We start from the raw sequence: 25675 nt of genomic DNA on the forward strand, positions 1-25675 counted from the left end.
AATGTTACGCATGCGCACTGTCGTTTCGACGGAGAACTTCCTGTTTATCTCGCCAATCCCACTTCCTAGTTTTGGTGGGATGAGTTAATGAACTGGGCCCTGTTTGCTTTATCGAAACACAATCAGGTAAGGTGATATGTTATACATGCGACGGTATGTTCGTTCATTTAGATAATGACATCGATTAGTGACCGGGCAACTCTTTCCTATTATGACATTGTTAAGTACTTTCACTCACGTTTTACTAAAAATAGATGGTTGCAACATGTTCTATTTGTCACTGTAGTGAATGGTTTGATTGTAAACTGCACTCACGATCTCGACTATGATTCATTGAAATCTGTCTTGTTCATATTTCATTTGCTTATGTGATGCAAACAGTTTAAGTTCAAGCGGTTGTGGTTGTGAATCTGAGAAACAATTTAGAATGGGCTTTTCCAAACATTCCTGTAAACCTCAATCAAGGTGAGTTTCACAAATTATTAATGACATACGTATTAATTTGAAATTCCTATTTACTATTAATTTACCATTAAACTAGACATGGATCTCCTTTATTAAATTGTTATTTCCCTGCTGATTTCAAGTTGAAACATACTCTCATCAAACTATTGGCCATATGTATTATTGCTTGAATAATATATTTTCCCTAAAACATCAACCATTACAGCACAGAAGTGTGTAGATTAATTCATCACTAAAGGCAAGGGGTCCTATAATCACAATCCTACACTAAAGAAGAAACTTTCAATGAAATATGCACAAGTGTCACGAACATGTCTTTCATCTGTCCCCTTAAACTTGCTTTTAATTTTATGTCATTTGTCATAGAGGTCACAAATAATTTGTCTGGAAATGACATAAAGTTATCTTGCATTCTATTCCAATCTTGATGAGGTAGTTGAGATAAAATAGAATTTAGGATAGAAATTGCATTAGTTTCATCCAGAACAGTATTTTCTTATTGCATGTTACTTAGCATATGAAAGCACAAATGGATAAGAGTAAAACTATTTGACATTTCTAGATATTGCTTCTTACTTGTGTTCCTGAAAATGCTTTGCACAGTTTGTAACATTTTTTCTTATTAAATATTAGTGCTGTGACAATTTCTGATCAATTACATTTTTTTTTTAATCAAATGAGAAATATGATGTGACATAATAAAAATGTTTTCCTCAAAATCCATACAAAATCATTCCCAGAGATTTTTAATTTCACTTTGGATTTCATAAGGAAATATTTTTATTCTCTTTGTGTCCTTTGTTGCATTAAAACTAAAATATTGATCATAGAAGCGCCAGTCAGTGAAAACAAGTTTCAGATGTGTCAGTTTTGGGGAAATTATGTTGCATTTAGTTCTAGGATTCATCTGAATAATTATGGTAATTTAAACATATTTGGCAAACCACTTAGATGTAATTACTTTTCTTTGTCAAAGGACATCTCCAACTACAGTCCGTTTGATTTCATTTCAGTCCGAGGAATTGCTCACTAACACAAAATCAACATGCGTGTGTAGTGAAATTTCAATTTCCCACGTGCAACTCACACACCTGGTTGTTCTACTAGCAAATGGTACCCCCTCGTGAAAAATAGCGAAAAGTGACAACAAAATAATGATCATTTGTTTAACAACTTTTTTATTCAGGTGTCCAAAATTATGAGATAAATCATCTGAGTTGGTCTGTCGATTTCATGTGACTGTGCAAAATTTGTTTTAGTTGCAGTTATTAGATTTTGTGTTAGTGAGCAATTCATCCGTCTCAAATGAAATCAAACGGACTGAACAGGTTGCTTTGGATGCTAGGGCATCCTTCCCTGTCTTACAAAATGTTTCATCCAGTATCTGATTGATGATTTGCTCAGTCAAAGCAAATAAGTGCAGTTGTACCAATAATATAATTTCTATGTTTGACTCTTTTCAGTGGAATCTTTACAGTGTTATTTCATTATCATCGTTTAATATTTAAGTGACTGAATGCAACAGTGACGTGACCTAAGAAACCTGACCCACTATGAGACTTCCATATGACTTTCCTTATCGTGACATGACATGCAACTCCCTCCTTTAAAACTATGACAAATCAAGGGTAAAATTTGGTGATCTCATTTTGTGGGTCAGTCAGTTCAAGCAAGCTGTGATAATTGACCATGTTTGGGTCTACGCATCCATTAATTTAGAGGCTCCCTGTTTAAAAAAACAGTGCCATTATCAGATTATCACTGATCAGTACCTACCATGCTTCAGTGGTTTTCAGTATTTGCTAATTCCTTCGAGCAGTGTTCTGGATAGATCGTATAAATATATTGTACAGTAGCTATTTGCACCTACAGGCAACACTCAGACCAGCTGCAGACACTCCTGGTATTTAGATATGCATCACTGCTCTCTGGATTAGAAGTTGATTGATTATGGAGTTCAGGTTTATCTTGCATGCAGTGTTATGTAATAGTTTTGAATGATGATAATGGTATTTGGTGTTAAGCTGTGCCTTCAAGGCATTTATCTGGTATACCTACTCTCAATTAATAGATTTCAGTAATGTACCGGTATTTGATCTGAAGCAATTGTTGGATATCAAGTTAAAAATGTCTGATATCAGGTGAGTGGGAATGTTGCATGTATTAAGGTTTCAAAGTTAGTTCAATTTTCCTTCAGTACCCAGTGGAAAAGTTAAGGCTTTAATCAGCAAGTTGTTTGTGGTATTTTTGGTTTTCAATAACTTTGATCTTGAGTAAAATTAAGTATGTGACACATATAGGTAGATGATTAAGGACACGTGTAGTTGTTTTTTTAAAAATCATGTATATTTTTTCAAACTGACAATGAGCAGTGAAACTTGTAGGTCTTTGAATATTTTATAACAAATGGCATAATGATTAAGCAAATATGTTATAAAGATTTACACTGCAGTAAAATAAATTTGGTGAACTTCAATTAATTACTTCGTCATCAATTAGTTTGTTTCTATCCTTTTTTTCTTTATAACATTGTGGGGATGGTGCGGTAGCCTAGTGGTTAAAGCATCTGCTTGACATGCCGAAGACCCAGGTTCAATTCCCCACATGGGTACAACTACAATGAGTGAAGCCCATTTCTGGTGTCCCCCGGCATGATATTGCTGGAATATTGCTAAAAGCGGCGTAAAACCCAACTCACTCACTACAACATTGTGATAAGCTTGATTGTTTCATATGATACTGGTAGAGGTAATTGCAGAAAGAAGGACATAGGTCAAATTACCAGTAGGCCACATTAATCAGGAGGAAGTATCTGTAGGTATCTTTGTACGTGATACCTTCAGTTTCAACCTTGCTGCAGCTTAGGATGGGACTCTGTCGGTGGTAAATGTGACCAGATGTAACTTAAATACATTGATGTCAGTGTTATGATATAGTTCAAACTATTTGGTTAGTGAAAGTAAATCTTGTTGGTTAGTGACAGGAAACAACAAGATTGTACTTTTTGTTAGACAGGGATTCCTGCACTGATGTACTAAGCCTACCAGTGTGCCTTAAAATATTCATTATGTCTGTTTCACCATATATTGTAGTTAGTTACTACACGACGGAGAACAAATAATTCACACATGGATTAAATAAAAAATAAATTTGATGAGGTCAATCTTCTTAAGCCAAGGGAGTTACTGACTATTAAGGTCCAGTTTCCATCGTATCCGTATGAGTGAGTGAGTTTAGTTTTATGCCACTTTTAGCAATATTCCAGCAATATCATGACAGGGGACACCAGAAATGGGCTTCACACATTGTACCCATGAGGGGAATCGAACTCGGGCCTTCGGCGTGACGAGCAGGTGTTTAAACCATTAGGCTACCCTGCTGCCCCCTATCTGTATGAGAACAGAATGTTTTAGTTACAGTTTTGTTGGACTAATGCATAGTCCAATCAAAACTGCCTAACTAACTGACATCTGGTTCTTAAAAAAATGGTGATTGCCATGCACATCTGTGGCAATTACAAGATTATTTTAAGTATATGATTACATTATGAATAGCAAGTTGGTGGTCATTATAACATGTGTAGGTAGTCAGTATAGACTGACATCCACAGCATTCTAACCAATACACAGGTAGTCAGTTGATAGTCTGTATCGTGTCTTTACAGATAATGTTTGATCCTGAGCAGTTAAAAATACCTTATCGTGATATCCTATGTAAACAGAGCGGGACTCCAAGTCATGCCGGCTTGATACTATGTTTAGATGTGCAGATCACGGTACAATACATCCAGTGTATGACACAGACCAGAGAAAAACAAACAAACTACATCTCATTGTGATAGAATTCTAAATTTATGTCTGCTTATTTTGTTTGTTGTGAATTGGACAGATAGTCTTATTTGTGATATTCGTGTCACATACAGGGTGTGGGTTCGAATCCGGGATGGGACTAGAATCTGTACCTTACTGAGAAGGTGTAATGCCAAATATGACATATATATGTGTTACATTTGACCACTTTCTGAATGGCACTATGTGTTCATGCATACAGGGGCGGTGGGGTAGCCTAGTGGTTAAAGCGTTGGCTCATCACGCCGAAGACCCGGGTTCAAATCCCCACATGGGTACAAAGTGTGAAACCCATTTCTGGTGTCCCCCGCCGTGATGTTGCAGGAATATTGCTAAAAGCGGCGTAAAACCAAAACTTAGTCAGTCAGTCAGTCAGTCAGTCATGCATACAGGTTTATTCAGAGCCTGACACAATCAATGATATTAAGGGGAAACTAACATCAAGATACTTTTTCCATTTTGTAAACCCGATTAACGGACATAATATAGTTATTTTCAGACTGGGTCACTCCTAGGTTTCCCGTGTAGGTTTAAGTCTGTGTACAGGACAATAATAATTGTAGGATTGTGTATGGTGTGCCAACTGACCTAGTTTTACGCTCTATGCACTAGATGACGGTAGTTGAGTCACAGGACCGTTCACGTAATACACTTCCTGCTTCAGCTGACTTTGGACTAGGCTACATCATTCTGACAGTTACAGTTAGCCAAGCTGGGTAACAAGGAACTCGCTTCTGTCTCAGGATTAACACAACGCGTTGTGGTTACATACCAGGTCAGTGTCGTGCTGAGGGTTATATACTGTGGTAAATAGATTTTATGCCGATTTAGTTTCTCATTTTAGCATGTTTTAGTAAATAGATTTCATAATGTAACCATGGTAACCAGTACTTATTTCATAATTTAATCTGTGGGCCCTTTGTTTATACTTTTGTAGAATGTATGTGTTTGGACTAGGGCTGGGACAGGTAACTCAAGTACTGTACTGGTTAGTCACATTATATAGAATAGAATAGAATAATACTTTAATGCCTTTTCATGAATTTGTGTTACATCAGCAGAGCTACTGACACATTAGAGAGAGAGATACAAAACATATTTACATAAATTCTTTGATTTAGATCAAAATTACTATGTTGATCAACATTACTATGTTGTTCCTTAACATTTGTTGACCAACTCATAAACATCTTGTTGTGTTGTGTAGTGGCATGACATGTCATCTAATTGTGCTCTTTGGTATTCATATGACCAGCATGACATGTCATCTGTTGTGTTCTGCTGTATTCACATGACCAGCATGACATGTCATCTAGATGTGCTCTGCTGTATTCATATGACCAGCATGACATGTCATCTAATTGTGCTCTTCTGTATTCACATGACCAGCATGACATGTCATCTAATTATGCTCTTCTGTATTCACATGACCAGCATGACATGTCATCTAATTGTGCTCTTCTGTATTCACATGACCAGCATGACATGTCATCTAATTGTGCTCTTCTGTATTCACATGACAAGCATGACATGTCATCTAATTGTGCTCTTCTGTATTCACATGACCAGCATGACATGTCATCTAATTGTGCTCTTCTGTATTCACATGACCAGCATGACATGTCATCTAATTGTGCTCTTCTGTATTCACATGACCAGCATGACATTTCATCTAGATGTGCTCTGCTGTATTCACATGACCAGCATGACATGTCATCTAATTGTGCTCTTCTGTATTCATATGACCAGCATGACATGTCATCTAGATGTGCTCTGCTGTATTCACATGACCAGCATGACATGTCATCTAATTGTGCTCTTCTGTATTCACATGACCAGCATGACATGTCATCTAATTGTGCTCTTCTGTATTCACATGACAAGCATGACATGTCATCTAATTGTGCTCTTCTGTATTCACATGGCAGCATGACATGTCATCTGTTGTGTTCTGCTGTATGCACATGACCAACATGACATGTCAGCTATGATCTAGATGTGCTCTGCTGTATTCATATGACAGCATGACGTGGCATGTAGTTGTGCTCTGCTGTATTCATATGACCAGCACGACATGTCATCTAGCTGTATTCTGCTGTATTCATATGACCAGCATGACATGTGATCGGGTTGTGCTCTGCTCTGTTCACATGGCAGCATGACATGTCATCTAGTTGTGCTGTATTCACATGACCACCATGACATATTATGCATCTTATGATTTTATGTTTACCGGACACGAGGACCGGCAGCTTTTGAATTTATCGGTCCTTGGCCATTTTTACCAGCAAGAAGCCAGCATATGCCGGAGAATGGAAACACTGCATGTAATGTAGTTGTGCTCTGCGGTATTCATATGCAGAGCTACAGATAACTTTTTGGGTCATTGAGTTATGTACCCGCTTGTCTTCATCTCAATTGGGTATCCTAATTTTCCTTTGAGTAACCAAACAAATTGTACTCACCTCACTCAAAATCAATTGGGTATTTTGCCTTTTCCCATTAAATGTTAAAATATAATAAAGTTTAAATGTTAGTGTTTGTTATCTATATTTGACATGGACACGAGGACCGGCAGCTTTTGAATTTATCGGTCCTTGGCCATTTTTACCAGCAAAAAGCCAGCATATGCCGGAGAATGGAAACACTGCATGTAATGTAGTTGTGCTCTGCGGTATTCATATGCAGAGCTACAGATAACTTTTTGGGTCATTGAGTTATGTACCCGCTTGTCTTCATCTCAATTGGGTATCCTAATTTTCCTTTGAGTAACCAAACAAACTGTACTCACCTCACTCAAAATCAATTGGGTATTTTGCCTTTTCCCATTAAATGTTAAAATATAATAAAGTTTAAATGTTAGTGTTTGTTATTTATATTTGATCTGTAATACGAGAAACGATATGAAAGACTGCTAGGTGAGTGTTCATGTGCCGAAATAGAACTTCTAAATATACCTCAGTTGCTTTATCTATCCACTGGTACGCAAGCTAAGATTTGATAGTTTTCTGTGTACGCATGTACAATCAAACTTATTGAGTATTTACAAAAATACAAGCGTACTTGTACGCAACAGACGTAATAGGAATTGAGTTTTCACATAAATATTTGCGTAATTTACGCAGATACGCAGCTTATCTGTACCTCTGCATATGACCCGCATGACATGTCATCTAGATGTGCTCTGCTGTATTCATATGACCAGCATGACATGGCATCTAGATGTGCTTTGCTGTATTCATATGACAGCATGACATGTTATCTAGATGTGCTCTGCTGTAGTCATATGACAGCATGACATGTCATCTAGTTATGCTCTGCTGTATACATATGACAGCATGACATGTCATGTAGTTGTGCTCTGCTGTATTCATATGACATCATGACATGTCATCTAGTTATGCTCTGCTGTATTCATATGACAGCATGACGTGTCATGTAGTTGTGCTCTGCTGTATTCATATGACAGCATGACATGCCATGTAGTTGTGCTCTGCTGTATTCATATGACAGCATGACATGTCATGTAGTTGTGCTCTGCTGTATTCATATGACAACATGACATGGCATCTAGATGTGCTCTGCTGTATTCATATGACCAGCATGACATGGCATCTAGATGTGCTCTGCTGTATTCATATGACCAGCATGACATGGCATCTAGATGTGCTCTGCTGTATTCATATGACAGCATGACATGTCATGTAGTTGTGCTCTGCTGTATTCATATGACAGCATGACATGTCATGTAGTTGTGCTCTGCTGTATTTGTATGACAGCATGACATGTCATCTAGTTATGCTCTGCTGTATTCATATGACAGCATGACTTGTAATGTAGTTGTGCTCTGCTGTATTTATATAACAGCATGACATGACACACATAAAGACAGTCGTTACTAACTATGAGTACAGTCACGATTTCCTGTTTCATTTTCACATTATTAAAGAGGGGGTAGAAGGACTTATATAGGGTTATATAGCCACCATGTCCTTGTTGTGGTGAGCACAAAGTACAGTCTGCACAAGAATTCCCATGTGGTATCTCGCAGGTTTAAAGAACCACTAAACTTTGTTTTTTGTTACTCTTTTAACCATTACATATGAAAGATTTGTGGTTAGTCTTATGCGGAACACCAAATTTATTCTTTAAAGACTTGTGGTTAATTAATACCGAGCGATTAAAAGTGGCCAAAAAGTCGCCTGCTTCCCTCTCGCCCGCCAACGAAACCACAGACAGGTTACGTAACTCTGTCGCCAGAGCACTGCAGTGACGTCATATGAGGAACGATTTTCAGTTAGTTGTATATTAGAAAGTGTGTAGCGCTCATCATTTTGATGATTTTCGACATGAGCGGCGACATGCCGAATCATTGCTTTGTCGTCAATTGCTCCTAGGGGTCGGGTGATGGTGTCACCATGCACAGATTTCCACAGGATCCCGCGGTTTCGTGCTAAATGGGTTATGTTTGTGAGTCGCGAAGCGGCGTTGTGGAAGCCTGAAGCGATATTTTACTTGTGTTCAGATCGCTTCACGGAAGTTAAAGAATCAAAACTACTTACTAGTTATAGTAAAATATGTATATGATTGATGACCATAAAGATTTCCCATAACACAACTTGTAACATAGCGATTTCTTCCTCGGAAGTGAGGTTGTGGTCGAAGTAACAATAATATTGTAAGTAGTATTATATTGACACCCACCTCGCTGCCAGGAGAGAAATTGTTATGTTATCACATATATGTCATGCAAAATCCTATTGGCCATCAATAAAATACATATTTTACTATGAGTAGAAAGTAGTTTTGATTTTTGTAACTTCGGTGAAAACAAACCTAAATAGCATTTATCCACAGACTGGCGGATGTTCCGACAGAAGCGCCATCATTTTGAAAATCGTAAAGTCTGTTAGAATTAATGAGATTATAGTTTGTTTTCATCAAATTAGAAAATCAAAACTACTTTCTACTCGTAGTTAAATATGTATTGGAATCATAACCAAAAGGATTTTGCATGACACAACTTATAACATAACGATTTCTTCCACGGAGGCGAGGTGGGGTCGAAGTCACAATACTGCGCGATAAATTTCTTGCTACATTCACATGGTTAATGTCCACTCACCAGTATGTAGATACTAGTCAGTAATGCGTCTTTATATTTGGTCTTATAATCCTAATTAGTTTATTATCATACTTTTATGCATTTTGAAACTAAATAAAAAGCTGACGATCTGCTGATACTTATAGTGAATTTATAACAGAACTGTAATATCTAGACATTTTATAGTTTGCCAATGTGAATCATAATTCGCACACACACCCTAGTGTATGTTGTCTGTCTCATTACACTTCATTCTGGTGAAAACAATGATTCTGTTGAATGCTACGACAAATGATTAAAAAACAAAATGCAAATATTAAAATTAAAACAGATTAAAGTTATAGGAACAATATCAGGCCATTACCTTGTTTGAGGAATGTATCCATCAATATCCACAAAACTGTTCCAAATGATGTGTCTTTTAACAGTTTAATATACGAAAAAGTGATAAATCTTTTCAGGTATTGGTGTATAGTCTCATTGGTCACCCAAGATAGCACACCTGTCAACTAATTGCATAATGTCCGCCTTTCATTAAAAACAGTAATTTAGTTAGCCAATAATGGGCAATCAATCAATGTATTGCCGGTTAATCCTTTGGAAGAAGGGCGTTGTTTTCACATGAACACCGACCACGGCAGAGTGTATTCAGTATAGATTAGTAAATCTACATACATAAACACTACCTTTTGACAATTCCGGCTGTGTAAGATAAAAGTAATTAATCAATCAGCGTGTTATCGGTTAATCCTTTGATCGATGTTCATAATGTTGAATATTTACTCCAGACACAAGAAATGCCAAATGGGAACCTTTGTCGGGTAATCTAAGTGTGTTACCACTAATTATACCTGTTATAAATTCATTAACTGACCATCAAGTGAATGATGACAAATAACATGTGTAGGTTTATACCACCTAACACGGGTTACAACAAGGGAGTATTAATTGCTGTATTGCATGTGAAAACTTATGGGCCGACACTGTTTTGAGAATACAAACAGATTTTTACATGACATGATTAAATATCGAGGTAAAAAAACACAGAAATGGGATCAATTTGGATCAGTCATTATACAAATGGGGCCCTAACGACACCAATCAATTGTGACAGAAGCGTCTATGAAAACAAGTTGTAACTCAGAAACTAGGCAAAGCAGGAGACAAAATTAAATGCCAGTAGATTGTGAGAACATATAGCTTTCATTTTCCACAACAATTGTCACAATTTCAGGTTTATACAAGCCTGTAAACAAGATAATTTACCCCCTAAAATGTAGATGAATTCTGCATCGGCCCTCAAAGCTATTCCTCATATGACGTCACAGAGTCGCGCCGCTCTGATTGGTTGAAATTTCGTTCGCGGGTGAGAATTGTGCACTGTTGTCAAAAAGGTCGATTTAAGTCAATTAAAGGTCGAAATGAGTAGTTTTAATGACGGGGTTTCATTTATAACGATGCCAGTTAGTGATTTATGTATTTTTACCCCCTAGGGTTTATGTGACCTTTAAACTAACATCATCACACTCCTACAACCAGGTAGTATTCATGTTACCCTATATTCCTTCAAAATTAGTAATCATGGTTAGTCACTGTGTATTAGTGTTGGGAATTGGTTGAAACCTCACAATTGATGATGGGTTTATTACCAATGAGCAAGCATCGAAAAATTATTGGTTAGCGTCATTTTTCAGATTTTTCTATTCAGGTTGTCATTGCAGATAAGTATAACCTGGTTTTCTGTTGTTTTTTGTTTTATTTAGAAATTGCGCAAATTACATTTGCAAACTTTACATCCAATGTAAAATTATGCAACTTTCTACTTTAAAGTGATGACTAATATATCATGAACATAAATTTCCTGAAGTCTTCAAGAAATATGCAGTCATGGCTTTTCAGTAAGTGAAGTGAGTTTTCTAAGAATTAAACATGTTTCCAGGCCCTGACAACTTCTAAGATAGTTCAATTGTCAAGTGTTTCAAACACTAAAACAGTAGTTCCAAAATCGTTTGTATTCAATTATGGGAAAAAGTGATCGATTGCTGGTCGTTTGGTCACTGCGACCAGTCTTCGATTATTTCAATTAATCGGAACACCACTACTGTGTATGGATATCTTATGAAGTCGTAGAACATACTTGTGTTTCCATTAACCTTGCCAACCTATTGTTCCAGTTTTGATACACATGTTTTTATCATAGTTATAAAACCCATATCTACCACAAAACCCATATATGATACTTCCGCTTATATATTCACTGACTACCATGACAATGGCTAGTTGATACTGTGTGTGACCTTGATGTGAGTCAAGCCTTGACAGCTCTGTTACTCATGCAACTAAACAATATAACTACATTGTTGAACTCGGTTATCAACAGGAAACTGTAATGTACCTGGTAGCTGAAATATTTTTGAGAATTGTGTAAACAGATGATATTTCAGGCAGGTTGTTTTGGTAGACTAGCTTAACCGTAGGATCATCAGAATACCCAAAATTGATAAATGCCAATCATATCCACCCTTTGCACTTTCTCAAACGATGGTATAGCCAACTAGTTAAAGCATTTGCTTGTCATGCCAGAATGTGTTTAGTTTTACGCCTCACTCAGCAATATTCCAGCTATATGGCAGCTGTCTGTAAATATTTGAGTCTGGACCAGTCAATCCAGTGATCAACAACATGAGCATCGATCTACACAATTGGGAACTGATGACATGTGTCAACCATGTCAGCGAGCCTGACATCCCGATCCCGTCACACCGAAGACCCGCGTTCGATTCCCTACATGGGTACTATTTTTTAAGCCCATTTCTGGTGTCCCCTGCTGTGATATTGTTGAAATATTGCTAAAAGCGGCAAAAACCATACTTACTCACTCTCAAACAGAGAAGTGTCAGAGCGGTCATAGTGACCAGGAAGTTAACTAGGGGTTCAAACCTGGTACAGTCAGACCTCGTTAATACGAACACTTTGGTTTTTTAAACAAAACGTTCGGATAGTGAAACGTTCGTACTGCTGAAACCACAGTATATGCACCGAGTTACTTCCCCTTGATATCTTTCCTTACTATCGAGACTCTGAGGTCAGAGATGAAGCCTATATGTTTATGAAGGAAATTATAAGCTTGTAAAACGTTATTGCTACTACATCCCATACACCATTTAAAAGATCTAATCCTACTGTTGATAAATATGAAGTTTATTTTTATAATGTTATTAAAAAACTATGGCGATTTTTTTCCATTTGAGACATGTCATAACATGCCCGTGCCTTTTTCTTTTATATTTTCATTTTTACGTCATCAGAAAATTATTATAAAAAGATTTCTTAAATAATATGTATGGTAAGCCTATTTCCGATATCTGTGGCTTTCCGCTCGGTAACATGACATAACAACGGAAAATACCTCCGTTTTGAGCGTCATTATGAATAACATGGGAGGCGAATCGTTTGATGTCGAATTATCGTTCGAAAGCTCTGAACATCAACAACATCACTGAACCCTTGCGAGTATTTTTCACAGTTGTAAGAAGCGATTTTATTGGATAAACATTGGTTTCTAATGGCGGCTTTTAAGCTACAGTCTGCTATAAAGGGTCGTGATTGGTCAAAAGCAGACACGTGACCTAAGTAAAGCGAAAACTTTTAGATTTAGGCGAAAGTTTTGGGTAAAATAATGCTATTTTGAACATATTAAGCAAGAAATCGCTACCTATCGTAAATTATGGATTTTATTCATTAGTTTATTCAATTTTCATCGTTACTTTGCTCTTTGACAATGCTATTGTGGACCGCTGCGAAGTATGTGTCCGAGAATCGTTTTCAATAACATTGCGAAAAATAGTTTATAATTTTAATTCGGTACCGAGCATATATTTCTGGATTGAAGTCTTTCCCAAACAGCGTGTTAAATTGAAATTCCCTATCACTTATGATAAAGGGATCAAAGGGATGAGTAAGCTAAACAAACAACGTGTCACTTTGGGTGGACCAGTCAGCAGCGCGGTCAACTTCAATCGTTCGGATTAACGCAGCTGTTAACAACTTAATTAGTCCAATCCGTTCCGACTGACCAGCGTTCGGAGGCGGAAGCTGAATCATCGGACTAACGAGGTGTCAATTATATACAATATATAGGGAGATGATTTGGTGCCCGGTGAGTAGCGTTCGGAAGTCGGGGGATTCGGATTAACGAGGACCGGATTACCGCGGCCTGACTGTATATACAAAAGCGGAGAGAGATAAGGGCCTGACAAAAGCTTTATTTCATAAATGAAGCTTTACAGAGGCTTTTGTTGGACTTGATCTCGTACTGCTACTGTATATACTACTGTGTCTTTTCCCTGAAGGAATGTTTGATAACATTGTCTTTTTCCAGCTATTGCCATGCTATCAAGACTTATCCAGCCTCGTGTAAGAATGTCGAGTTTTGATTGCTTCACGTGACTCTGATAAAATACCATGTACACCGGTCATGATCTGCGAGCAGGGAGTACAAAAGTCATATTATCCCGCCACGCCTCGGTGACCACGCGAAGTGAGAAAAGCGTGCATCGCCAAGCCTTTAGTAACGTGCGCTGCATTGAGGTCAATCGATCAGCTGTTGTCAACATGGCAGCAAGGAAACGTTTTGCCACAACAACTGAGAATGAAATTGAAGCAAAACGTTGTTTGATTTAGTAAAAACATTCGGCTAGATAAATGCGTTATCACATCGTGTCGAGGGAAATACGGGGTTTATCAGTCCCTCGTAAGGTTGTATTCCCCTCGCCTCCGGCTCGGAGTATCTCGGGGAATACAACCAGTCCCTCGTTAGGTTGTATTCCCCGAGCCGGAGGCTGATAAAACCCTGTATTTCCCTCGACACGATGTGATAACTTATAATGTCACATATTGTCAGATAACAGTTACATGTTACAATTCCACTGTGTAAAGATGATTAGAAATACTGAGCAGTAAAACTACCCCGAGTCAGAGAAGCATTAAGTCACAGATCTTCAGTGTTCCAAACAGACACATGCCTGACAACTCACTCTCACTCAACTCACTCACAGACTGATTGACTCACTCACACATGTCCAGAAGTCATCCAAGTTCCAACTTTGCTGACGCTGCATCATTGTGCAAAGTTTATTGAGTTAATTAAAAAACTGGAGCTAACCTAATGAAACCGATTCCTTATTAAGGACAAGGTTCCCAACAGTGGCAATCAGGAGCTTGATGCTGGAACAAGTCATCAGATGTAAAAAAGGTGGGACACCCAAGTAGGAAGAAATAAACTTCTTGAACTGAAACCAACAATTGGTTATACATACTTGGGTTGTCAGTCAAGATGTGATGAGGTAATTTTATGAAGATGTCGTAGTGGCCACAGTCGCTTTACTCATGACTATCTGCTGAAAACGGATGGGGATGGCCCTCACATGTGTGTCTCTTGCGATGAGGTGTTCACCTTCAAGCATATTCTGCTTGACTGTGTGAGCTTTTCGACTGCGAGGGATTCACATTATGATGCGACAAATCTGAAAGATCTGTTTTCCCGCGTGAGCCTTTAGGTCTTGTACCACTAAATCCCATTTGCAATGCCGGGTTAGAATAGGCCCTGTACGACTTAATTCACTATTACTAAGTCCCTGTGGGAATGCTGAGTTAAAACAGGTCCTGTATGACCTAATTTAGAATTACTCGTCACTGTGGGTAATCTGCATTTGAAGAAGCCCTGTATGACTTTGATTCAGTATTACTAAGTTCCTGTAGGAATTGCTGGGTTAGAAGAAGTTCTGTATGACTTTGATTCAGTATTACTTAATCCCAGTGAGTATGCTAAGATTCTTACTATGAGTAAGATAGAATTAGTACCAAGCAGCCTATACTTTAGCAGGGATTTACAGGAAGCGAATTCCTGAGTCCTATACCCATAAAAATTGACAACGGACGCAACAAAATTTATTAGCACGTCCCCAGGGACTCAGAAAAAGTCTAAATACTGTTTGTAAAAATTTTGATCAAGTAACAATAAGTTATCACCGAGTCTGCAATCTCTAGGCGGGTATCATTAGCAATTTAATTGCTGTACCAATGTGATGATCACGATACACAATACAATAACAGTTACTGAATTACAACAATATTACAACATAGTATCAATAATAATATTTAAGTGTCTGGGACCCCCATTTTGTAGTCCAGGACCCCTGAAAATTAAGAGTATGAGTCCCAAGAACCCTCAAACACAGGACTCTAGGTAAATCACTGCTAACATCTTCTCTCTGAAATTAACATATTTTACAGAAAAAAAAGTTTTTAAATTCTGTTAATAAAATACAATAAAAAGGAGCCCAGAGACTTTCTTCATTTTCAGAAACTATGATAGCTAGACTTGCCACACATTCAAGACTTGCATGGGGTGTATTGGGTATGTTTGTTTTAGGGTCTGCATGCCAGACTACCTATACTTTTGATACAAGTTGATATAATGGTTCAGGTAATTACCCTGTTCAGTGTTTCTGATTCTGTACCCAAACAGTGTGAACTGTGGCTCATAGTATCAATTGTCTGGTCCATACTTGGTGGTAATTCATAAATGATAATGCCTGTCTTTTCTTCCAGCATGGCTGGTGTGATGGACAAGCTGCGGAAGAAGAACAAAGCTTCTGGACCTGCATCAGAATGGTCCAGGACAGGAAGCTTCCTGAACAAACCCGAGATAGGGTGGATCCACCCGGATCAACAGCTGGAGCCTGATGCAGGAATCTGCTATGGTGTCAGGGTATGTGGTAGATGTTTGTTTCAACACCAGCACCATGTGTGTCCTCCAAGGAAGGCATTACGTCTTAATATTGTTCAGATTTCTTTTACCTATTTTGATGATTGTTTATTCAACAATTTTCTCTTTGAATCTTTGTTAACCAAATCAGATATGTTTGTCGTAATTTTTAAGTTAGTGTTAGTTGATATCATTTCTAAATCTAACATCCAACATATAAAATGTGTAAAAGGTACTTATATGGTATTTTCTTGAGGCTTTTTGAACATGCAGTAACATGTTCATCATAATAAGTTTATTTGATAGACTTTTTTATGATGGTCTGATTTGTTTTCAATTCCAGTACATTGGTTGTATAGAAGTGAAAGAATCAATGAAATCTTTGGACTTTGAAACAAGAACAACACTCACAAGGTAGGTTTAATCTAAAGACTTTTTTTAACTTAGTAGGAAATTGTAACCAAATGTACTTTCCATAATTCTCTTAAACCTTCCCTATCTAACCGCTGAATTTAGGAGACAGTAGGCCTCTAGTGTTTGACCTAGTATGGTTTATAATACCTTCAAAAGGAAACTTTGCAAACTTAACATTATCATACTTTCCTATGACTGAACTACTGTAAATCTTGAAATTAATGCGTCACAAATTTAATGCGAGTGCGAGGGTCTAGTCTAAAATGAGTCACGAAATTAATGTGAGCTTAGGAATCTGTGTTGATGATAAAATGTGACACGCTGAATCTTTGGTGTTGTTGTTTTCACACTTGTTATTTACCAAATAACCTGAATTGAGCTTGTTAAGCAATGAATGGGAATGGGCTGACAATGTTTTGATTACGCTGCCATGTTTGATCACGTGATTGCTTGCTACTACTTGTCTTATGGCAACATTTATAAACGTAATCCGACTTGAAAGACACAAGTCATCTACCAAGGTACAACAATCAAGGGGCTGGAGAATGTCCGGTCTGGCTGATGTGCTTGAATGACTTTAAACAATGACCAGTGATTGTAACCAGTGATAATTACGCGTGGCTTGAGATACCTGTAATGAGGAAGTGACCTGTATTGGTGTAATGTGTAGTGTCAACAGATTTATGTTTTCTGTCTTTTTTTAAGTTCTCAAAAGTAGACATGGTCAGATTGAAATGCGTCATTATAATAATGCAAGAAGAGTACAGATGCATTTTTCTCATTAATAAGATGCTCGCATTAATTTCATGATTTACACTTTACATACTGTCAGTTTGGAGGACCGTGATCAATGACAAGATGATATTGGTTCTGTTGCAGAGAAGCAATCAACAGAGTAACAGAAGCAGCTGGACTCAAAACAGCATCCAAGAAACGAAAGGTTATTTTTTGTCTTCTTACCTGAATAGAGTGTTATCCATGTATGTGTTTCTTTCAAAAAACCCATTCAATATAAAGTTGTTGAAATTTTATTGACTGAATACATTGACCATTGTAATCTGTAGTTTGATTTCTTTTATTTGATGGTATTAGTTATGTAAATGACAGTTAATGGTTATGTTGTATTTTAGGTAGAAAAGAAGATACTGAAAATGATCGGCGACAATCCATACATGCAGTATGCAGGATCTAATGTCAATCTTACTATCACTGTGGAGTCCATTAATCTTATGGTCATGGAGTCAGGGGAGGTAAGTGTCTTTCAATTGTTGCAGACCACTACTGAATGTTGAGTAACCTTAACTTGTGTGTATGGATATGCGTTGTGGAACAAGGAGTTTAGGTCATGGCATAATTCTTTGATAAGGGACAGTTCATAATTTAATGCTAGGGGGTGATGATGATTTTAAAGGGGGGGGGTGGGGGTGGGGTCACCCATTTTGTTCTGGGGAGGTAGGGGGTCATCAGTATTGTACACATGTACTAGGGGAGGGGTCATTCACATTGTGCATGCTTCTCAACAAAAATCATCATCACTCCCCCTAGCCATAAATTATGAATGGTTCCTAATCTTGTGGTATTTTCAATTCATTAAGAATTTTGTTTCAGTAAATATTTTCTGCATCATTGTTTATCTTTCCACAGATTATTGCTGACCATCCCATGCAGGTTGTGTCGTTTGCCTCAGGAGGAGATGCTGTAAGTAGCAAATTACTTCTTCGTACCCATTCACTGTACCATCATGATCAATGTTGATCAGAGGATCATTGTGTTAGATCATTATAAAGATAGTGTTTTTCTGCAGACAATGAAATATTTGAGACAGAGTTCCTTTGAGATAGGCATAAAAACATGTTTGAGGTACTGGAAGTCCACTCTTCTAATGTAGATTGAAATAAGAATAATAGTCACAGTGTCAGGTTGAAATATTTGTGTTGATCAATTCGCTAAGGCCACAATGACTGGACTGTTATATTAACTTCAAAATCAAGTGTTAGGTGGGATACATTTTCATTTTCTATTTTCTGTTTTCATTGAGCTATTCAAGGCATCCATGGATCCATTGGGTTGTATATTGAGTTCAGGTTTGTTTGGTTGTTGTTTTTTGCAGGAAACATTAGATTTTGTGGCCTACGTTGCCAAGGATCCCCAGAAGGGCCGAGCTTGTCATGTGCTCGAATGTGGAGGTGGACTGGCGGAGGACGTTGTCACCACAGTTGGGCAAGCCTTCGAGCTCCGCTTCAAGCAGTACCTCAAGAAACAGCCTAAGGCTGTACAGCTACCAGACAGGTGAGATCGGCAGTGTGATGCTGAGGCTGTTGTCGATGAGGTTGGTGTGGGATAGTTATAAAGACAATGGTACTGATATGATGACAAAAATAATCATGTCATTGATAATGACGGGGGGAAAAGGCCACAGATCGAGTGAATACAGAGTCAAATAAATTGTTTAAAACAGACTTTATATGTAAGTTTCAATGAAAACAGAGGTGTATTTTTTGTTTTAGACGGGAGAATTCTAGTTTTGACAAAAGTAAATGGGGTGACGAGGAGGAGTACTACAACGACCACCCTGGGGCCTGTCCCCCCTCACCCCCTATTCCTGAGGTCCCCCCAGTACCTGAGTACAAGTCCCCTACCAATGTACCGGTGAGTCGCTGTAACATATTCTTGCATACATTTCGAAAGATATCTGTCATACATTCATTTCTAATTAAACACATAATTTTTATAAGTATAACAAGAATAATGGTCAATTATGTTTTTGAAAGGATCAAATCTCACTTGCAGCAACTTGTATTCTGACTATGAGGAAATAAGTAAAGTGTTGTTGTGTACAGGTTGGTCTGTATGCATCGGTGAAAGATCGCAGTGAGAATGGTCTGTATTCTGAGACCCGTGAGGGACAGCTTATAGATCTGACAACATATGACAACACAGGTTAGTGCAGTATCTTCTGAATGTGACTTCTCAGCTAAGGACACCTGCTGTTTAAGGGAATTTTAAGTTTCAATGAAAATAGAAGTAAGGTGGTAATTTTCAAATGTACAACTTCCTAGAATCAGCCTTGGAGAAATGTGATCAGCATTCAGTGAGCCTAGTAACTCTGATTATATTTCTCCAAATGAAGTATACTTGCATCCCATGACTTGCTTCCAGATTTAGTCATCAGGAAACTAGGTTACAGGTAGAGGCTTTCATGGATTTATTACATAAATAGTGTTACGTCGACAAGAACTGGTGGAAGCCAAACATATAGCTTTTCCCTTCCTGTACATTTGAGTGTTTGGTACATTAGGCCGAACATATGTTGCCGGACATCATGCTGTTTTAGTTAATAATTCAAAGACTTTATATAGTGTGAAACCCATGCTGTTTTTGACATTCAGTGTTTGTTCTGTAGGAGCTGCATCAGCTTCAGATCGTCTGTTTGATGACACGGTGTATGACAACAAGGAGAATGGTGTCATCTATGACAACAAAAACAATGTCATGGCAGAAATGAATGAAGAAGGAAAAGCTGCTGATCCTTTCAATTTGGGTAGGTAGAACACCAGGTGTCTTTCAGGACATCAGGGGTGGTGGTGTAGCATGATGATTAAAGCTGAACACCCGGGTTCGATTCCCCACGTGGGTACTTCATAGTGGCGTAAAACCATACTCACTGACTCAGGACATAATGGAGCATATGACTTTAGTTGTAAACTACTCACCATCTTTTTGAATATCAATCAAACAGTTTCGTTCAGGACATGTTTTGCAGTATTTCCAGAATCTGATTGAATGAACATTTGGTCAAGTACCACAAATAATTCCCATTTTTAGCAAAATGTAACAACACACAGCTAAATCAGTTGCTGAGAAGAAGCTGAGTAGATCTGACCAAACCTCCAACTGAGGGTTACTGATTATTTAGAAGTCTTGTCCCTAAATGATTGTAGAAAGAGAGGTATTTTGTCAGAGTTAAAAGGGCTGAGTTTAATGATATTGTTGGGAAACTTGAGAATGCTGGATTTTGATTAATGGAGTGATAAACAGGCCATCTAAAAAAAATTTAAAGTATGAAAATTAGGACCCTCTCTCCATAGATGAATAATTTTATGCAGTTTGACAAGAGTATTTTATTATTAAGTTTAGAATTTAACATAGAATGCTGCGTTCCGGGTGTAAAAAGCTTTCAGGAAGAGGTCCTGACGTTACCCTCTCTATTACCTTGTTTCCAGGTCAGTTTGATTCGAACCTGCCCAAGTCCCCTGTGACAGACACTGTTCCAGCAGCAGGTGCTCTCAAGTCCTCTAATGGTACTGTCAGCTCTCCACCAATATTTGAAGAGTGGTTCCATGGCAACATTGGCAGGAAGCAGGTAATCCCAATACTAATTGTGTCAACTCAAATCCTCTTTTGTGCAAATGTGTTGGTCATGGAATTGCCAAGATTGTGTGATCATTGGAAACACTGCATATTTGTCATGTAGTGAGTTTGAAGTGTGCAGGCCTTCAAAATGAATGTTCAGATGCTTTACTGCTGTTTTGATGATACAGCATTTTTTTGAAAATGTGTTATACACCTCAGCACAAAACGCTGCATATCTGACACCAGGCTATATTTCAGTTATACCTGTTTATGGTGTTAACAATCCAGCGCTACTTTCCGAACAAGACTACCCTCTGTTATACCTGTTCATGATGATAGCAAACCAAACACTACCTTCCAAACAAGACTACCCTCTGTTATACATGTTCATGATGATAGCATACCAAACACTACCTTCCAAACAAGGCTACCCTCTGTTATACCTGTTCATGATGATAGCATACCAAACACTACCTTCCAAACAAGACTACCCTCTGTTATACCTGTTCATGATGATAGCATACCAAACACTACCTTCCAAACCAGTGAACTGTAGCCAAATATTTCGAATGTAGAGCATAATAGATAGAAATTTGGATATGACTTTTGTCCCTCCAGGCTGAAGAGCGACTGGAGCATGACGGTGACTTCCTTGTTCGAGAGAGCAGTAACAGTCCCGGGCAGTATGTGCTGAGTGGTAGACAGAACGGGCTAGTCAAACATCTGCTTCTTGTTGACCCAGAGGGAGTGGTGAGTTCATCAGATGAAGGGGTTTCTTCGCTGGGCTCTGCATGCTTATTTATCCTGCCTGTTATTATATCTTAATATATATGCCATGGAACCATACACAAGCTTTGTTATAGAAGTGACATTACTATTTCAATATCCCTTGTTCTAGCTAAGTTGATCTGTACAAATAAGAATGGTTGTTCTTTAATAGAGGCCAGCATAGATCCACATACCTATGGCCATATTTGAGCAAGCAATCAATTATGGCCTTGTTTGAGTGAACCCTCAATTATGTCTTTGTTTGACTGAGCCCTCACTTATGGCCTTGTTTGAGCAAGCCCCTCAATTATTATGGCCTTATTTGAGCAAGCAATCAATTATGGCCTTGTTTGAGCAAGCAATCAATTATGGCCTTGTTTGAGCAAGCCCTCAATTATGGCCTTGTTTGAGCAAGCCCCTCAATAATGGCCTTGTTTGTGCAAGCAATCAATTATGGCCTTGTTTGAGCAAGCCCCTCAATAATGGCCTTGTTTGAGCAAGCCCTCAATTATGGCCTTGTTTGAGCAAGCCCTCAATTATGGCCTTGTTTGAGCAAGCCCCTCAATAATGGCCTTGTTTGAGCGAGCCCTCAATTATGGCCTTGTTTGAGCAAGCCCCTCAATAATGGCCTTGTTTGAGTGAGCCCTCAATTATGGCCTTGTTTGAGCAAGCCCCTCAATAATGGCCTTGTTTGAGCAAGCCCTTAATTATGGCCTTGTTTTAGCGAGCCCTTAATGTTTCAATTGTAAATTTTGTTCAGCATGAACTATGGATCAGTGGATTGTCTGGCCCAGACTCGATTATTTATAAACCGCCGCCATATAGCTGGAATATTTGCTGTGTGTGGCGTAAAAATAAACTCACTCTCTCACTCAGCATGAATTTCTTGCTTTGAAAAGATGTCTACTTGAGTATGGAGATTGTTTAGGGGGATGGAGGCCCTCATGCCGCCGTGGGTTCCCTGTTGTTTTCGTGATGTATGGTTCATAATAGGTGATGCCTAATAGGAACTAGTCTCTTGTAATTTGATAAGATGAGTAGTTAGTTTTATTGTGTGATTCGAAACGTAGCTTGGGTGACGAAGCTAGGGTCAAGGGTTTTTATCATAATGAAATAAGAGATATGAAACACTGTAAAACTGAGGTGTATTATCTGAGGTCCTGCACAAAATGATGAACATGATTATTAAAACACTTTAGTTGATTCTATTATTTATCTTTATTCAGTATCATTAACCTGAACATGGCAACAGAAACACATTTAGAAGTTTGCTTTAGTAATATTCTAATAAGATCTACTTATCCCTTATTGCTATATATATGATATTCTTCTTTTCCAGGTGAGAACAAAAGACTTCATATTTGACAGTGTGACCCATCTCATAACGTACCACCGACAAAATAATCTACCTATTGTCACGCAAGGCAGTGAGCTCTTGCTTGTTCGAACCAATGAAAATAGCATTTCAGCAATTTAATGTCATTGCTGAAACCAGCAGTATTGCTAAACAGGAGAGTGGAAGTATTAAGTTGTCTTCCAGTAAGTGTAAGCCAAATGTAAACCATCTTGTATGAACTAAATGTAAACCCCTCGTGATTTATGCCATGTTAACACTGTGTGATTCAAATACTGACAGTAAACCATTTGTGTACATCATAATACAAACAGGAATACTAACCTTGTATATACCATATGGTATACAGTTCATGTGGGAATCATGGTTTAACAAATCGGTGTATACCATACTCTGATCAAGTGGATGGACTTTCATGTTTTAAACCATGGTTTAAAACTATGGTGCCACTATTGGTTTGCCTGTATGTTTGAAACTGTTGCTTGACAATCTGGTTCCAGTCATTGTTGACCATGTTTTAGACTACGGTTTGACACTATGTGAGCCATGATACAACAATGTTTGTTATCGTTGTTTAACTGTGGGGTAAAATCACAACTGTGTATGTCCAGGGATGCGACTTCACCTGAAGCATTATCTATCACAAAAGACTAAGACTAAAATTTTGGGACAGTCCTTAAAAGGTCTGAAATTCGACTAGCCCTCAGGATATCTTTTATGTCACACAATCTGACATGGGCAAGTTGCATCCCTGGTACCCAAGAGGGGTGGTTGAAGCTGTTCAAGAATATGCAGGCTGGAACTGTGTGTGTTTGTGCAGCAGTAGAACCACATACTGAGTACTGAAGTTTGACCTTTGATGAGTGTGCATAGCATAGGTATACATCAGGCACTCAAAGATGGAAGCCAAAATCTTCAGCCGTACATCGTTGTCAACTGGCTTTGGATACTGGTTTTAAACAACAAATATTGCAATGATACTTTTGAGAAGTTCTTCAGCCCTAATCATTTAATGTGCTTGACGTTCTATCCTGCTTCCTGTTGCTGAGCAACAAGGAAAACGCCCAGTGTCTCCTGCTGACCTCCCAGTGGTGTTGTCTGGGTCAGGTCAGTGGTCAAGTGGTTCGGCTCGTCATCACACCTGCACAGGTGTGGCTATAACGATTACATCAAAGGGTCACATACTCATGTTTCTCTAACTTCAGTATTCCTGCTGTGTGCAAATGAGGACTGTAACCAACTGATTTCTGTGTTAAGCATTATATGTCTTTGTCTGGTGTATTTCATACACTTTCTTTGTTATTGGACTTGTCATATTTTTACTTTTACACTCTTTGACATGTTGTCAGTGATCATGCAGGCATCACTGCTCTTTCCATTTTTAGATTTTATTACATCGAGTCCTTCAGTATAGGTAAAATGGACTTTTTAGTCCAACACTAAACAGTATTGTTGACACAATTTTTTAGACTATTTACAATGGCTCCAACTGCACTAAATATTGTACAGATTTGACTGATTGTTTTGTGTTGAGGTCTCCATGCAGCTGACTGTACATTGTGACATATTGTCAAAGAAGAGTAGAAAGTATTTTGGGAAATATGATGTGGTTTGGAGAACACTTAGATACTCAGATGTACTGCATGAATAGGCATAATGTTTATGATCTTGATGTGAATAGGTGAAAACTGGTGATTGAGCACAAATCCCTCTCTCAAAATGAGCTCAGGCCCAAAGCATATTAGTGTCTCTTATATTTGATGATCTCTCGTTTCGTATCAGAAGCAAATTATATGATGATATTGTACCTCCAAATTGCCAGTACAAGATGACTTGATGGTGTACATTTCAGGGTTAAGTCAATCATGACAGAAATAGGGTTAAAGGTTTCATCATCTGGGAAGTCATTGTGCAGTTGATAGAGCTGAATTTTAATTAGTATCTCTAGATGTCATTGATTGTTTGATGATAGTAACTGATAAAAAGATGAGCGTGGTTGATTGAGGCAAATATTCACGCACATTTACAATTTCCATATTTTGTTTTGAGTATTGCTTGTATGTTTTTTTAACATAATAATTTATTCAAAGAAGCATTCCAGCTGTAGTGATTGCGGAAATTCTCACAAGTATGTTTAGTGTTTGAGACTATTACAAACTGAGGTACACACCACAGTAAACAGTTGAGCCTTGTGGTGTAGATTAGATAAAGACGTTATAGAGGTTTGTTTAATAGTCAACCATGTTTATGGATTAGTTTAGGATTCACATGTTGATTTTATCAATTACAAGGTGAAGTTGGTGTTATGTTCATGGATTGCCATCATAATGATATAGAGACAGCTTCATGGCATGAACAATATGTGGGGAGTGTGTAGGAAGGGGGAGAGTGTGGGAGTGGGGAGGGGAGAGTCAGAGGAAGTGCATAAAGTCAGGGTCACAAACAAACAGAAATAAATCATGGTGGAAACACTGGGACATTTTTTTACATATGATAAGTTGTGTCAGTCAAATGTGTATTTTTGTGTATACCAAGATGAAGGTCAACAAGTTGCATGCATGTTACACTGCACTGAAATTAGGTGTAATATTGCTGAATGT

At 38.0% G+C, this 25675-nt stretch overlaps 1 protein-coding gene across 4 annotated transcripts; it reads left to right on the top strand.

The window, feature by feature from the left end:
* Nucleotides 1-28: 28 nt before the first annotated feature.
* LOC124255795 (SHC-transforming protein 1-like) lies at nt 29-25609 on the top strand. Of its 4 annotated transcripts, none has more exons than XM_046689731.1 (14): nt 29-126; nt 4978-5119; nt 16030-16189; nt 16530-16600; nt 17480-17540; nt 17731-17850; nt 18245-18298; nt 18711-18889; nt 19108-19249; nt 19441-19540; nt 20004-20141; nt 20824-20963; nt 21572-21703; nt 23061-25609. In XM_046689731.1, exons 3-14 carry the CDS (start codon nt 16031-16033, stop codon nt 23196-23198), a joined length of 1434 nt encoding a protein of 477 aa, XP_046545687.1. In that variant the 5' UTR covers nt 29-126; nt 4978-5119; nt 16030; the 3' UTR covers nt 23199-25609. The 4 variants fall into 4 exon arrangements, with proteins under 4 accessions (XP_046545687.1, XP_046545686.1, XP_046545685.1 ...); XM_046689730.1 differs by having other exon boundaries at nt 4978-5088; XM_046689729.1 differs by lacking the exon at nt 4978-5119.
* Nucleotides 25610-25675: the final 66 nt, after the last annotated feature.

Source organism: Haliotis rubra, unplaced genomic scaffold (genome assembly GCF_003918875.1).
Source record: "Haliotis rubra isolate DU_JTF1 unplaced genomic scaffold, ASM391887v1 Scf61, whole genome shotgun sequence".
NCBI lineage: Eukaryota > Metazoa > Mollusca > Gastropoda > Lepetellida > Haliotidae > Haliotis > Haliotis rubra.